The following is a 16,468-nucleotide window of genomic DNA, read 5'->3' as shown; positions in this document are numbered from 1 at the left end:
ATCTCAGTCACATCTGTCAGGCAGCAGAGATGGAAAGTATTATCGATAAAAAGCACTAGAAGGCTTGAAATGAATTGTTTGATCTCTAACAGACAGGATTAAGGACAGTTGGATTTGCTGTGTGATTGCATTGTTAATCTTTTATAGATCTTTCCAATTTCTTTTTTATTTCATTTCTGGCTTAAGGAAGCAGAGGGGACATGCTTCGATACAGAGTTCAATCCTTAAAAGAGACTTTATCCTTTTTATTTTCAATTTACTCTTGCATGGAGCCTGGGTGCCGTCGTCTCCTTCATTAAGCAGTGAGACTGAGCAAACTGGGGAGCATCGCATCCGAGTACATTCCTGTGTTTATCTGACCATAAGACAGAGGAACAGAATTAGGCCACTCGGCCCATCGAGTCTGCTCCACCATTCAATCATGGCTGATATTTTTCTCATCCCCATTCTCCTGCCTTTTCCCCATAACCCCTGATCCCCTTATTAATCAAGAACCTATCTATCTCTGTCTTAAAGACACTCAATGACCCGGCCTCCACAGCCTTCTGCGGCAAAGAGTTCCACAGATTCCCCACTCTCTGGCTGAAGAAATTCCTCCTCATCTCTGTTTTAAAGGATCGTCCCTTTAGCCTGAGGTTATGCCCTCTGGTTCTAGTTTTTCCTAGTTTCTCCATGTCCACTCTATCCAGGCCTCGCAGTATCCTGTAAGTTTCAATAAGATCCCCCTCATCCTTCTAAACTCCAAGGAGTACAGATCCAGAGTCCTCAACTGTTCCTCATACGACAAGCTCTTCTTTCCAGGGATCATTCTTGTGAACCTCCTCTGGACCCTTTCCAAGGCCAGCACAACCTTACTGACATTGGCTATAAACAGTCGCTGGCGGATGGGTGTCAGACGTAGCTCAGTGGGTAGACCACTTATTCTCAGCCAGAAGATTACGCATTCAAGCTCCACTCAGCAGACTTCTGGTTAGCAGTGGTTAGCACTGCTGCCCCACAGCACCAGGGAGCCAGGTTCGATTCCTGGCTTGGATCCCTGTCCGTGTGGAGTCTGCACGTTCTCCCCGTGTCTGCGAAGGTTTCCTCCAGGTGCTCTGGTTCCCTCCCACTTTCAGAAACATGTGCTGGTTCGGTGCTTTGGCCATGCTAAATTGCCCCTTAGTTAACAAAGATGTGCAGGTTATGTGGATTGGCCGTGCTAAATTGCTCCTTAGTGTCCAAAGATGTGCATTTATTGCAGTTGAGAGTCAACCATATTGATGTGGTTCTGGAGTCACATGTAGGCCAGACCGGGGTAAGGACGGTAGACTTCCTTCCCTAAAGGACACTCGTGAACCAGATGGGTTTTTCCGACAATCCATAGTTTTTTCATAAGGTATAGGAACAGAATGAAGCCATTCGGCCCATCGAGTCCGCTCCGCCATTCGATCATGGCTGAAATGCTCCCCATCCCCATTTTCTTGCTTTCTCCCCACAACCCTTCACCCCATTCCCAATTAAAAATGTCTAACTCCTTCTTAAATTTACTCACTGTTCCAGCACCCACCGCACTTTGGGGCAGCGAATTCCACAGATTCACAACCCTTTGGAAGAAGTAGTTTCTCCTCCAACTTGAAATTTTCTGCCTCTTATCCTAAGACTGTGACCTCTCATTCTTGACGTCTTGATTTGATTTATTAATGTCACATGTATTAACGTACAGTGAAAGGTATTGCTTCTTGCACGCTATACAGACAAAACATACAGTTCATAGAGAAGGAAAGGAGAGGGTGCAGAATGTGGGGTTACAGTCATAGCTAGGGTGTAGAGAAAGATCAACTTAATGCAAGGTAGGTCCATTCAAAAGTCTGACAGCAACAGGGAAGAAGCTGTTCTTGAGTCGGTTGGTACGTGATCTCAGACTTTTGTATATTTTTCCCAACGGAAGAAGGTGGAAGAGAGAATGTCCAGGATACATGGGATCCTTAATTATGCTGGCTGCTTTTCCTAAGACAGCGGGAAGCGTAGACAGAATCAATGGATGGGAGGCTGGTTTGTGTAATGGGACTGGGCTACATTCATGACCGTTTGTAGTTCCTTGCGGTCTTGGGCAGAGCAGGAGCCCATACCAAGCTGTGATACAACCAGAAAGAATGCTTTCTATGGTGCATCTGTAAAAGTTGGTGAGAGTCGTAGCGGCCATGCCAAATTTCCTTAGTCTTCTGAGAAAGTAGAGGTGTTGGTGGGGCTTTCTTAACTATAGTGTCAGCATGGGGGTGGACCAGGACAGGTTGTTGGTGATCTGAACACCTAAAAACTTGAAGCTCTCGACCCTTTCTATTTCATCCCTGTTGATGTAGACAGGGGCATGTTCTCCTTTACACTTCCTGATGTTGATGACATTCTCCTTTGTTTTATTGACATTGAGGGAGAGATTACTGTTGCCGCACCAGTTCATCGGATTCTCTATGTCATTCCTGTACTCTGTCTTGTCATTCATTACCATTAGTAGATTCTTAATTCCAGACATTATTAATCAAGTTCCATCATCTGCCGTGGCGCAATTCAAACCCAGGTCCCCCAGAACATTAGCTGACTTTCTGAATTAATAGTCTAGCAATAATACCATTTGGCCATCACCTCCCCATGTTAGGAGCTAAACATCGCAGCTCAATCCCGGTGTACTAATACGCATCATTGCAGAAAAGATTTACTAGGATGCTACGGGGACTTGATGGATTGGGTTATAAGGAAAGACTGGATAAACTGAGACTTTTTTCTCTGGTGTGTAGAAGGCTGAGGTGTGATCTTATAGAGGTCTATAAAATAATGAGGGATATAGATCAGCTAGATAGTCAATATCTTTTCTCAAAGGTAGGGAAGACTAAAACTAGAGGGCATAGTTTAAGGTGAGAGGGGAGAGATACAAAAGGGTCCAGAGGGGCAACTTTTTTCAAGCAGAGGGTGGTGAGTGTCTGGAACAAGCTGCCAGAGGTAGTAGTAGAGGTGGGTACAATTTTGTCTTCTAAAAAGCATTTAGACAGTTACATAGATGAGTATAGAGGGATATGGGCCAAATGCGGGCAATTGGGACCAGCTTCGGGGTTTAAAAAAAAGGGGCGGCATGGACAAGTTGGGCCAAAGGACCTGTTTCCATGCTGTAAACCTCTATGACTCCATTTGATTTGATTTGATTTATTATTGTCACATGTATTAACCTACAGTGAAAAGTATTGTTTCTTGCTGTACAGACAAAAACATTTTTGCATTTGGGCTACATTCACGACCTTTTGTAGATCCTTGTGGTCTATGAACATTAGGTAGTGTATTTTAGAAAAGGGGTAGGAATTTTTATTGTTCCGTCCCGTGGCGCTCTCACTGGTATTTTCCTGGGGCAATTTTCTCAACACCAGCTATCTCTAATCCGCAGACGTCGAGACAGTTGATATCTGTGTTAACAGCAGCAAATATAAACTCCTGTCCGCTTCAATTTGACTCCATTCTTTCTGTCTTTCTCTGTAGATGTCATCCACACGGTGGGTCCCATCGTACGGGGAAAGGAAAGGCTTCCAGAGAAGGCACTCCGGAGTTGTTACATAAAGAGCTTGAATCTTGCCGTGGACAATAGCCTGAGGACGATTGTAAGTTGTTGCAGGAAAACGCAGTCAGACAATGGCTTCCAATTAAGGAGAGAATTTTCTGTTTCAAAGGGTCTGAGATGGGGAATCTTCATCGTTTTAAAAAAAGTGTCAATCATTTAAATTCCCTTTACCCCCCCACCCCGCTTCAGAAGACTGCAGCTTTTCTTAAAACGTTGCTCTGGTGAGTCCCAGGCCCTCCTGACATCTTGGCTTTCAAAACCGCAGAAACGTTACAGCATAGAAGGAGGCCACTAGGCCCATCTTGGCCATTCTAGCCTGATGACACTCAGATACCCTTCCTAATCCCACCTTCCTGCAGCCAGCCCATAGCCCTCTAGTTTACAGCACTTGACGGCGCAGATCCAGACAGTTTCTCCAAAGAGTTTAGGGTCTCTGCTTCCACCACCAGCAACTCAGGCAGTGAATTCCAGACACCTCTGTGTCAAAATAGATCTTCCGCCTGTCCCCTCTACACCTACTGTCACTTAGCCTGAATCCATGTTCCTGCTTCGGGAATTGTAAATTATAGAATTCTAGATGTAGAAGGAGGTCATTCAGCCCATCGATATGCAGAATGAGAGGCACAGATCAGCTAGATAGTCAATATCTTTTCCCAAAGGTAAGGGAGTCTAAAACTAGAGGGCATAGGTTTAAGGTGAGAGGGGAGAGATACAAAAGTGTCCAGAGAGGCAATTTTTTTCACACAGAGGGTGGTGAGTGTCTGGAACGAGCTGCCAGAGGCAGTAGTAGAGGTGGGTACAATTTTGTCTTTTAAAAAGCGTTTAGACAGTTACATGGGTAAGATGGGTATAGAGGGATATAGGCCAAACACGGGCAATTGGGACTAGTTTAGGGGTTTTAAGAAAAAGGGCTGCATAGACAAGTTGGGCCGAGGATCTAATTCCATGCCGTAAACCTTGATCACTCTATCTCACCCAGGTGCTAAACCCATAACCCCATGCGTTTACCCTTGCTAGTCCACCCGGACAGTAAGGGGCAATTTAGCATGGCCAATCCACCTAACCCACACATCTTTGGACACTAAGGGACAATTTTGCATGGCCAATTCCCTTTGGACTGTGGGAGGAAACCGAAGCACCTGAAGGAAACCTGCATCGACTTGGGGAGAATGTGCAGACTCCACATAGACAGTGACCCAAGCCAGGAATCAAACCCGGGTGCCTGACGCTGTTAAGTAGCAGTGCTAACCCACTGCGCCTCCGTTCCACCCAATAGAAACAATGTTTTCCTGTCCATTCTATCTCTTCCCCTCAGCTCAGTGCAGTCTGCAAATTTGGAAATATTGCCTTCAATTCTTTTGTCCAAATCATTAATGTATGTATTAATGGGATTGGGGGTTATAGATAGGTCTATGGATCGGTAGGTGTTGATGTGATCGGCGCAACTCGTGGGCCGAAGGGCCTGTTTGTGCTGTAGTGTTCTTTGTTCTATGTTCTATACTGTGAATAGCTGGGGTCTCAGCACTGAATCCTGCAGGTACCCAACTACTCTTTGCCTGCCGCTCTGAAGAGGACCCATTTATTCCCACTCTCTGCTTCCTGTCTGACAACCAGTTCTCTATCCACCTTTATTTATTAGTGTCACAGTTAAGGTTTATATTAACACTGCAATGAGGTACTGTGAGAATCTCCTAGTCTCCACACTCTGGCACCTGTTCAGGTTACACTGAGGGAGAACTTAGCACTCAACCAGCATGTCTTTCGGATTGTGGGAGGAAACCGGAGCACCCGGAGGAAACCCACGCAGACACGGGAGAACGTGCAGAATCCACACAGATAATGAGTGGACTTACCTTGCAGTATGTTGACCTTTCTCTGCACCCTAGCTATGACTGTAACACTACATTCTGCACCCTCTTCTTTGGACGGTATGCTTTGTCTGTATAGTGCGCAAGAAACAGTACTTTTCACTGTATCCCAATACATGTGACAATAATAAATCAGATCAGAATATATTAAATTGATCTTTCTCTGCACCCTAGCTGTGTCTGTAACACTACATTCTGCACTCTCTCCTTTCCTTCTCTATGGAATTTTGTCCTTCGTTGCTAGAGGGATGGAGTTTAAAAACAGTGAGGTTATGTTGCAGCTGTATAAGGTGCTGGTGAGGCCACACCTGGAGTACTGTGTACAGTTCTGGTCTCCTTACTTGAGAAAGGATATACTGGCACTGGAGGGGGTGCAGAGGAGATTCACTAGGTTGATTCTGGAGTTTAGAGGGCTGGCTATGAGGAGAGACTGAGTAGACTGGGACTGTACTCACTGGAATTCAGAAGAATGAGGGGAGATCTTATAGAAACATATAAGATTATGAAGGGAATAGATAAGATAGAAGCAGGGAAGTTGTTTCCACTGGCAGGTGAAACTGGAACTAGGGGGCATGGCCTCAAAATAAGGGGGAGCAGATTTCGGACTGAGTTGAGGAGGAACTCCTTCACACAAAGGGTTGTGAATCTGTGGAATTCCCTGCCCAGTTGAGGCTACCTCATTGAATGTTTTTAAGGCAAGGATAGATAGATTTTTGAACAGTAAAGGAATTAAGGGATATGGTGAACGGGCGGGTAAGTGGAGCTGAGTCCATGAAAAAATCAGCCATGATCTTATTGAATGGTGGAGCAGGCTCGAGGGGCCAGATGGCCCACTCCTGCTCCCAGTTCTTGTGTTCTTATGAGCGGTATGCTTTGTATAGTGCGCAAGAAACAATACTTTTCACAGTATGTTAATAAATGTGACAATAATAAATCAAATTCAAATTAAAATTAATTACAGTGACACAAGCTGGGAATCAAACCCCAGTCGCAGGAGGTGTGAGGCAGCAGTGCTAACCACTGCTCCACTGTGTGATCACACAGATCCCTCGTCTCACGGACCACCTCCAATGGTCCAACCACATTTAAATGTGACTGGGACACTGGAAGGGTTAAATTTCAATGTCAGAAAATAGCAGGGAAGACAAAAGGTACCACACTTAAATGCTCACTTAAGTGAGATTATAGCAAAAGACTTGTCAATTTCTAAAGTGTAGTTCCTCTCGAGGCACTGCTTACGCTCGTTGATCTCATTATATAGTGCGTTGATAAATGAGATAGACAGCTTGTCAATGCACCTTTCATCAGTGTCATCACAAACCTCCCCAAGCACTTTGTCCAGCACCAGGGGAGTGTTACATTACCAGACCCACAAGAGATGGGAGCAGGATGTTTCCATTAGTCGGAGAGTCCAGGATCTGAGGACTCAGCCTCAGAGTAAAGGGACCATCCTTTAAAACAGAGATGAGGAGGAATTTCTTCAGCCAGAGAGTGGAGAATCTGTGGAATTCGTTGCCACAAATGAGGCCAGTTTGTTGAATGCAACTAAGAGAGGGATAGAGAAAGTTTATTTATTAGTGTCACAAGTAGGCTTACATTAACACTGCAATGAAGTTACTGTGGAAATCCCCTAGTCACCACACTCTGGCGCCTGTTTGGGTTACACTGAGGGAGAATTTAGCACCCTAACCAGCACGACTTTTGGATTGGGTTCGATTTTCTGCTTGGGTCACTGTCTGTGTGGAGTTGGCACCTTCTCCCCATGTCTGCGTGGGTTTCCTCCGGGTGTTCCAATTTCTTCCCACAGTCCAAATGACGTGCTGGTTAGATGGATTGGTCGTGCTAAATTCAGTTGGGCCATCCATTGGTAAGCTGTTTGGGAGAGATGAAGGCACATGGGTGGGGGCTGTTAGGTTGAAAGGTGTCTGAGTGAACGAGCACTGAGTGCTGAATGCTGCCCCTGCAATGATCCCCTGGTGCGGAGTTAAAACTCAGGCAGGTTTCCAGCCCCTAATCCTGAGTCATCCCTTCCTCTTGTTGCCGACTCCAGCGTGTAAGTATTCCTCCAGATCATATCTCATGACCTGTCGACTGAGGTCCGTGGGTCCTTGAGCAGCTCTGTCCATTTGTGAGACAGAGAGAGCTGATGGGTCGTGAATTGACTTGAGGGTCAGCTCAGACAAGGCACTCGGTGGAGAAAAAGCTTAAAGTTTGTTTCTTAGTGTCACGAGTAGGCTTATATTATTTGATTAGATTTGATTTATTATTGTCACATGTGTAAGCAGACAGTGAAAAGTATTGTTTCTTGCGCGCTATACAGACAAAGCATACCGTTCATAGAGAAGGAAAGGAGAGGGTGCAGAATGTCGTGTTACAATCACAGTTAGAGTGCAGAGAAAGATCAACTTAATGCGAGGTAGGTCCATACAAAAGTCTGACAGCAGCAGGGAAGAAGCTGTTCTTGAGTCGATTGATACGTGACCTCAGACTTTTGTATCTTTTTCCCGGCGGAAGAAGGTGGAAGAGAGAATGTCCGGGGTGAGTGGGGTCCTAAATTATACTGGCTGCTTTTCCCGAGGCAGTGGGAAGTGTAGACAGAGTCAATGGATGGGACGCTGGTTTGTGTGATGGATTGGGCTACATTCACGACCTTTTGTAGTTCCTTGCAGTCTTGGGCAGAGCAGGAGCTCATACCAAGCTGTGATACAACCAGAAAGAATGCTTTCTATGGTGCATCTGTAAAAGTTGGTGAGAGTCGTAGCTGACATGCCAAATTTCCTTAGTCTTCTGAGAAAGTAGAGGCATTGGTAGGGCTTTCTTAGCTATCGTGTTGCCACTGGGGGGACCAGGACAGGTTGTTGGTGACCTAAAAAGGACCCTTTCTACATCATCCACGTTGATGTAGACAGGGCATGTTCACCTGTAATGAAGTTACTGTGAAAATCCCCTAGTTACCACACTCCAGCGCCTGTTCAGGTACACTGAGGGAGAATTTAGCGCCTAACTAGCACGTCTTTCGGACTGTGGGAAGAAACCCACACAGACATGGGGAGAATGTGCAGACTCCGCACCGACAGTGACCCAAGCTGGGATTGTACCTGGGCCCCTGGTGGAGTGAGACAACAGTGCTAACCCACTGTGCCACCCTATAGTTTCTTGATTGGTAAGGGGATCAAACATTCTATGGGGAAAAGACGGAAGGGTGGAATTGAGAAACTTATCAGCCATGATCGAATGAGTAGCAGAATTGATGGGCTGAATGGCCTAATCCTGCTGCTGTATGTTATGGCCTTAAGGAATAGACCATACAGCCTGCTCCATCATTCACGATGAGTTGGGATGTCTTGCTGAAGTTGTACTGTGTACAGTTCTAGTCACCCTATTATAGAAGGGATATTATTAAACTAGGAAGAGTGCAGAAAAGATTTACTAGGATGCTACCGGGACTTGATGGATTGAGTTATAAGGAGAGGCTGGATAGACTGGGACATTTTTCCTCTGGAGTGTAGGAGGCTGAGGGGTGATCCTATAGAGGTCTATAAAATAATGAGGGGCACAGATCAGCTCGATAGTCAATATCTTTTCCCAAACAAAGGGGAATCTAAAACTGGAGGGCATAGGTTTAAGGTGAGAGGGGAGAGATACAAAAGGGTCCAAAGGGCAATTTTTTCTCACAGAGGGTGGTGAGTGTCTGGAACGAGCTGCCAGAGGTAGTAATAGAGGCGGGTACAATTTTATCTTTTAAAAAGCGTTTAGACAGTTACACGGGTAAGATGGGTATAGAGGGATATTGGTCAAATGCGGGGCAATTGGGACTAGCTTAGTGGTTAACAAAAAAGGGTGGCATGGACAGGTTGGGCTGAAGGACCTGTTTCCATGCTGTAAACCTCTATCACTCTAAAACCTGCCTTTGCTTTGCCTGTTGCTCTCAGATTAACATTGTGGTAACCCACGTGTGGTGGGAGCTGACTGCTGGGTAGTTTCAGACAAAGCGTGCTGTCTTGTTAGCGTCCCCTTGGTTAGCCATTCGCTGCTGCAGAGCTGTCGACAGACAAGGGAAAGGGATTCTGATTGCGTTTTCTGTAACCACCCATCACTGAGTGTAAATACAATGCCTCTCGGGTCTCCATTCAGTTCTTTGTAAACATTCTTACCACACAATGACTAATGCAACACTTAGGGAGATGGTTCATTATTTATGAAGCACGCATTCAGAGAAGGATTTCTTCCCTCAGTTCTGCCGTTTTTCTTGCGGTTGTGTTTCTGCTCTGGCCAATTTTAATTTTCCTTTTCTCACCTTTCTCTCAATCCCCTCCGACCTCTCCGTGCTGATGGGCTGCTATCCATCATGGAATCATAGGATCCCTCCAGTGCAGAAGGAGGCCATTTGGCTCATTAAGTCCACACTGAGCACAATCCCACCCAGGCCCTATTCCCGTAACCCCACACATTTACCCCAGCTAATCGGTCTTCTTACTGTGCCCATCCCAATCCAACGCTGACATCTCCAGTCAACCATAAGACACGGGAGCAGAATTAGGCCACTCAGCCCATCGAGTCTGCTCCGCCATTCAATCATGGCTGATATTTTTCTCATCCCCATTCTCCTCCCTTTTCCCCATAACCCCTGATCCCCTTATTCATCAAGAACCTATCTATCTCTGTCTCAAAGACACTCAATGACCCGGCCTCCACAGCCTTCTGCGGCAAAGAGTTCCACAGATTCCCCACTCTCTGGCTGAAGAAATTCCTCCTCATCTCTGTTTTAAAGGATCGTCCCTTTAGCCTGAGGTTGTGCCCTCTGGGTCTAGTTTTTCCTGCTAGTGGAAACACCCTCTCCACGTCCACTCTGCCCAGGCCTCTCAGTTTCGTGTAAGTTTCTGGTCACCATACCTGTGAGGTGTTAAAGAAATATTTGAGACACTAGTCATCAAAACACCTCCTCCCCCCCACCCTTGCCTGTCCTACAGTCTCTCTGCATGCAATTGGGACTCGCTTAGGGGTTAAAAAAGGGGCGGCATGGACAAGTTGGGCTGAAGGGTGGTGAGTGTCTGGAACAAGCTAGCAGAGGTAGTAGTAGAGGCGGGTCCAATTTTATCTTTTAAAAAGCGTTTAGACAGTTATATGGGTACAATGGGTATACAGGGATATGGGCCAAATGTGGGCAATTGGCACTATCTTAGGGAGTTTTAAAAAACAAAGGGTGGCATGGACAAGTTGGGCCGAAGGGCCTGTTTCCATGCTGTAAACCTCTGTGACTCTGTGACTCCTCAGAATTGGAGATGCCAGCATTGGACTGGGATAAACACAGTAAGAAGTCTCACAACACCAGGTTGAAGTCCAGCAGGTTTATTTGGTAGCAAATGCCACTAGCTTTAGGAGCACTGCTCCTTCGTCAGGTGAGTGGGAGATCTGTTCACAAACAGGGCATATAAAGACACAATGCTCTCTCCACTCACATTGTCTGTACCTTTAAGACTTGATTAGCTGTAAAGACTCGCATTCCAACTATTATTCTGTAAATTGAGTTTGTGTCTTTATATACCCTGTTTGTGAACAGAACTCCCCACTTACCTGACGAAGGGGCAGCGCTCCGAAAGCTAGTGGCGTTTGCTACCAAATAAATCTGTTGGACTTTAACCTGGTGTTGTGAGACTTCTTACTGTGTATACTTCTCAAAATTATACTCTGAATGCCTCCCTCATTCATTGTGGAGTGACAACAGTACATACCATTCTGCTTCTGTCAGGAGGGGATAGGGTGAGAAGGGAAATATCTCCCCCTCCCCACATTCCCACTGCCCCCCCTCCGCCTCCTTTCCCTCAGCCAGATGCCTGTCCCTGTTCAATACTGACTGAATGTGAGAGACGGGGCCTTCTTCTCAAGGCTGTTGAGTGATCTCTGCCCATAATAAATTTTCTGATTTGATGTTTGAGTGAGCAGGGCTCCTCAGGCCCTGTCCGGCCTTGCTGAGTGTCAGGAAACCGGTTTAAACTGGATTAATATCATTCACCTCTTATGGCGGGCAAAGACCTCTTTGCTTTGATCCGTATCGATCTGCGCATCTTCACTTGTCAGGGATATAAATTTAGTGTGTACATCTCTCTCTCTCTCTCAACCACACATTCCCTTTACTCAAATTCACTCAATTTTCCATCATTGCAAACACTTTAAATTAAATCGTGAGGCATAGTTAGAGGTCGTAGAATCCCAACAGGAGGCCATTCATCCCATCGAATCTGTACCGACCACAATCCCACTCAGCCCCTTCCCCCACAACCCCACCTGTTTACCTTGGCCAGCCCTCCTGATACTAAGGGGCAATTCAGCATAGCCAATCCAGGGAGTCATAGAGGTTTCCAGCCTGGAAACAGGTCCTTCGGCCCAACTTGTCCATGCTGCCCTTTTCAAAAAAAAACCCATAAACTGACCTGCACTTATAAGAACATAAGAACTAGGAGCAGGAGTCGGCCATCTGGCCCCTCGAGCCTGCTCCGCTATTCAATAAGATCATAGAACATAGAACATAGAACATTACAGCGCAGAACAGGCCCTTCGGCCCACGATGTTGCGCTGACCAGTTACAAAAACAATGACCCACTAGCCTATACCAATCCCTTTTCGTCCATAAACCTATCCAGAGATCTCTTAAACGCCCCCAAACTAGACGCATTTACAACTGCAGCAGGCAGGGCATTCCAATCCCTCACCACCCGCTGGGTAAAGAACCTACCCCTGACATCCGTCCTGTAGCTACCCCCCCTTAATTTAAAGCCATGCCCCCTCGTGCTAGCTTTCTCCATCCGAGGAAAAAGGCTATCACTATCCACCCTATCTAAACCTCTAATCATCTTATATGTTTCAATAAGATCCCCTCTTAGCCGCCTTCTTTCCAACGAAAACAACCCTAGATCCCTCAGTCTCTCCTCATAGGACCTCCCCACCATACCAGGCAACATCCTAGTAAACCTCCTCTGCACCCTCTCCAACGCCTCCACATCCTTCTTGTAATGCGGGGACCAGAACTGCACACAGTACTCCAAGTGCGGCCGCACTAGAGTAGTGTACAGTTGCAACATTACACTGCGACTCCTAAATTCAATCCCCCTACCAATAAACGCCAAGACACCGTACGCCTTCTTGACAACCTTATCTACTTGATTCCCAACTTTCAGGGATCTATGTACACACACACCTAGATCCCTCTGTTAATCCACACTATTCAAAGTCCTCCCGTTAGCCCTATACTCGACACATCTGTTGCTCCTACCAAAGTGAATTACCTCACACTTCTCCGCATTAAATTCCATCCGCCACCTCTCGGCCCAGCTCTGCAACCTATCTAAGTCTCCCTGCAGACTATGACACCCTTCCTCACAATCTACCACACCTCCAACTTTGGTGTCATCAGCAAATTTACTAATCCACCCAACTATACCCTCATCCAGATCATTAATAAAATTAATCATGGCTGATCTTTTCATGGACTCAGCTCCACTTACCCGCCCGCTCACCATAACCCTTAATTCCTTTACTGTTCAAAAATCTATCTATCCTTGCCTTAAAAACATTCAATGAGGGAGCTTCAACTGCTTCACTGGGCAGGGAATTCCACAGATTCACAACCCTTTGTGTGAAGAAGTTCCTCCTCAACTCAGTCCTAAATCTGCTCCCCCTTATTTTGAGGCTATGCCCCCTAGTTCTAGTTTCACCCACCAGTGGAAACAACTTCCCTGCTTCTATCTTATCTATTCCCTTCATCATCTTATATGTTTCTATAAGATCTCCCCTCATTCTTCTGAATTCCAATGAGTCGAGCCCCAGTCTACTCAGTCTCTCCTCATAATCCAACCCTCTCAACTCCGGAATCAACCGAGTGAATCTCCTCTGCACTCCCTCCAGTGCCAGTATATCCTTTCTCAAGTAAGGAGACCAAAACTGTACACAGTACTCCAAGTGTGGCCTCACCAGCACCTTATACAGCTGCAACATAACCTCACTGTTTTTAAACTCCATCCCTCTCGCAATGAAAGACAAAATTCCATTTGCCGCCTTAATTACCTGCTCAACCTGCAAACCAACTCCTTCTTTGGAATGAGGGGGAGGTGGATCTTGTAGACGCTTATAAAATTCTAACAGGACAGGGTAGATGCAGGGAGGATGTTCCTGATGGTGGGGGGAATCCAGAACCAGGGGGTCACAGTCTGAGGATTGGGGGTAGACCATTTCGGACGGGGATGAGGAGACACTTCTTCACCCGGTGAGCCTGTGGAATTCATTCCCACAGGAAGTAGTTGATGCCAAAGCATTAAATGTATTCAAGAGGCAGCTGGATATAGCACTTGGGGCGAACGGGATCAAAGGTTATGGGGAGAAAGCAGGATTAGGCTATTGAGTTGGATGATCAGCCGTGATGGTGATGAATGGGGGAGCAGGCTCGAAGGGCTGAATGGCCTCCTCCTGCTCCTATCTTCTATGTTTCTATAATAACACTAGGGCATCTCCTCCCCTCTCTGAGTAAACTGGCGCTAGGAAGCTGATTTGAATAGTGCATTGTAGGATTAGAATAGGCATCAGCACAACTGGTGCAAAGTAGAAACTTCTTAATTAAGCATCCTTTAGAATTAGCATTTCACAGATAGCGAAAGAGATTAATTTACTGGTAAATCAGAGAGCATGGGCGGCACGGTGGCACAGTGGCTAGCCCTGCTGCCCCACAATGCCATTCCCCCATTCGATGCCCAGCTTGAGACACTGTTTGTGTGGACTTTGCACATTCTCCCCTGAAAGACGTGCAGGTTAGGGTGTTAAATTCTCCCTCAGTGTAACCCGAACAGGCACCAGAGTGTGGGCGACTAGAGTATTTTCACAGTAACTTCATTGTGGTATTAATGTTAAACCTTGCTTGTCACACCAATAAATAAACTTTAAAAACATTTTTTTTAGAGAGAGAGATTTGGCTTCAAAATCTTGTATAGCGTTCAAACAGCAACTGAACAGAACTGGAACGGAAAATGTATAGCTATACAAAGCATCCTGACTTCTTATCTTATCTTATGTAATTACCAGGTACAAACAGTACAAGCAACGTCTGTAACTGTCAACAAACAAGCTGCATCTGTGACCATGGAGCTTGTTTCCCACAAGAATCATTTCTGCTTCACACTGCATTTTCGAATGTAGCCACGTTTCCAAGCAGAACCCAGAATTCCAAGTTGATGTGGCCAAATTAGCTTAAGCTAGCTTCAAAACAGAACAGTCAGTTACGTTGGGCAGGCACAGTGGGTTAGTACGGCTGGCTCAGAGTGCCAGGGAATCTGGTTCAATTCCAGCTTGAGTGTGTGGGTTTCCACCAGGTGCTCCAGTTTCCTCCAAAAGATGTGTAGATTAGGTGGATTGGCCATGTTAAATTGCCCCTTAGTGTCCAAAGATGTGCAAGTTAGGTGGATTGGCCATGCTATATTGCCCCTTAGTGTCCAAAGATGTGCAGGTTAGGTGGATTGGCCATGCTAAATTGTCCCTTAGTGTCCAAAGATGTGCAGGTTAGGTGGATTGGCCATGCTAAATTGTCCCTTAGTGTCCAAAGATGTGCAGGTTAGGTGGATTGGCCATGCTAAATTGTCCCTTAGTGTCCAAAGATGTGCAGGTTAGGTGGATTGGCCATGCTAAATTGTCCCTTAGTGTCCAAAGATGTGCAGGTTAGGTGGATTGGCCATGCTAAATTGTCCCTTAGTGTCCAAAGATGTGCAGGTTAGGTGAATTGGCCATGCTAAATTGCCCCTTAGTGTCCAAAGATGTGCAGGTTAGGTGAATTGGCCATGCTAAATTGCCCCTTAGTGTCCAAAGATGTGCAGGTTAGGTGGATTGGCCATGCTAAATTGCTGCATAGTGTAAGGGGGATGAGCTCGGGTAAATACATGGGGATAGGGCCTGGATAGGATTGTGATTGGTGCAGATTTGATGGGCCGAATGGCATCCTTCTGTAGTGTAAAATGTTTATTTATTAGTGTCACAAGTCAGCTTACATAAACACTGCAATGAAGTTATTGTGAAAATCACCCAGTCACCACACTTGGGTGCCTGTTCAGGGTTACACTGAGAGAAAACTTAACCAGCATGTCTTCGGACTGTGGGAGGAAACTGGAGCACCCAGAGGAAACCCACGCAGACTTGGGGGAGAATGTGCAAACTCCACACTGACAGTGACCCAAGCCGGGAATCGGAGCCAGGCGCTGTGAGGTAGCAGTGCTAACCCACCATGCCTCCCCAGCCACTGTCGGGATTCTATCATCTCTGATACATGAGGCAGAAACACAGTAACATAAAGCCTTGTAACTGGGACAAACCAGACAGAGTATCCCAACAGCTGGAAAACCTTCCCTCTGGGATGAAGCAAGAGTTCCTGAACACAAGCCTCAGCTGGGAAAGATTCCCAGAATGTAGCTGATGGAAGTGTTGGCTGGCTCCGTACTGGAGGCAGCTGGTGTTTGTATTGGCTGCACATTCCAACAGCCTTCTCTGGGCTGGCTTCCTCGTGTCACAAGCTGGTCCTGGGTTCATTACACTCCCTGATGTGTGTTGCCTTCGCCTCTCCCAAAAGGTTCTGCGAGGAATTGTGCTATTTACAGAATCGTTAAGCCAGTGGATTTTATTTCCTCGATGTATTAGAGTGCCTCGAGCACAAGAGCTAAAGGTTCTCCATTCCCACCGCATCAGTTGAGCGCAATATGTCTGCTCCTGTATTCTAGTCATCAGCACCAAACACATCTTCCCTTCACTCCCTCTGCCAGCATTCCGCAGAGACTATTCCCTCCAGGATAACTTCGTCCACTCCTCCACTATACCCGTCAGCCCTCCCGTCTCTCCTGGCACCTTCCCGTGCAATCGCAGGAGGTGTAAAACCTGCCCCTTTACCTCTTCCATGCTCACCATCCAAGATCCCGAAACACTCTCTCCAGGTTAAGCAGCGTTTCACTTGGCACCACTTTCCATCTGGTCTGTTACATTCGCTGCTCCCAAT

At 46.3% G+C, this 16,468-nt stretch overlaps 1 protein-coding gene across 1 annotated transcript in view; it reads left to right on the top strand.

Moving 5' to 3' along the window:
* The window catches only part of LOC145337639 (ADP-ribose glycohydrolase MACROD1-like), a 792,171-nt gene that overhangs the window by 733,829 nt on the left and 41,874 nt on the right, over positions 1 to 16,468 (top strand). Inside the window, exon 6 of the mRNA XM_080182454.1 lies at positions 3,502 to 3,620. Coding sequence (XP_080038580.1) covers positions 3,502 to 3,620 — 119 coding nt within the window. The remainder of the gene's footprint in view (positions 1 to 3,501; positions 3,621 to 16,468) is intronic.

This window comes from Carcharhinus amblyrhynchos, unplaced genomic scaffold, assembly GCF_965287045.1.
Source record: "Carcharhinus amblyrhynchos unplaced genomic scaffold, sCarAmb.v2.hapA scaffold_54, whole genome shotgun sequence".
Taxonomy (NCBI): domain Eukaryota; kingdom Metazoa; phylum Chordata; class Chondrichthyes; order Carcharhiniformes; family Carcharhinidae; genus Carcharhinus; species Carcharhinus amblyrhynchos.
The sequence above is the reverse complement of the archived record's forward strand: the minus strand, read 5'-3'. Positions and strand labels throughout refer to the sequence as shown.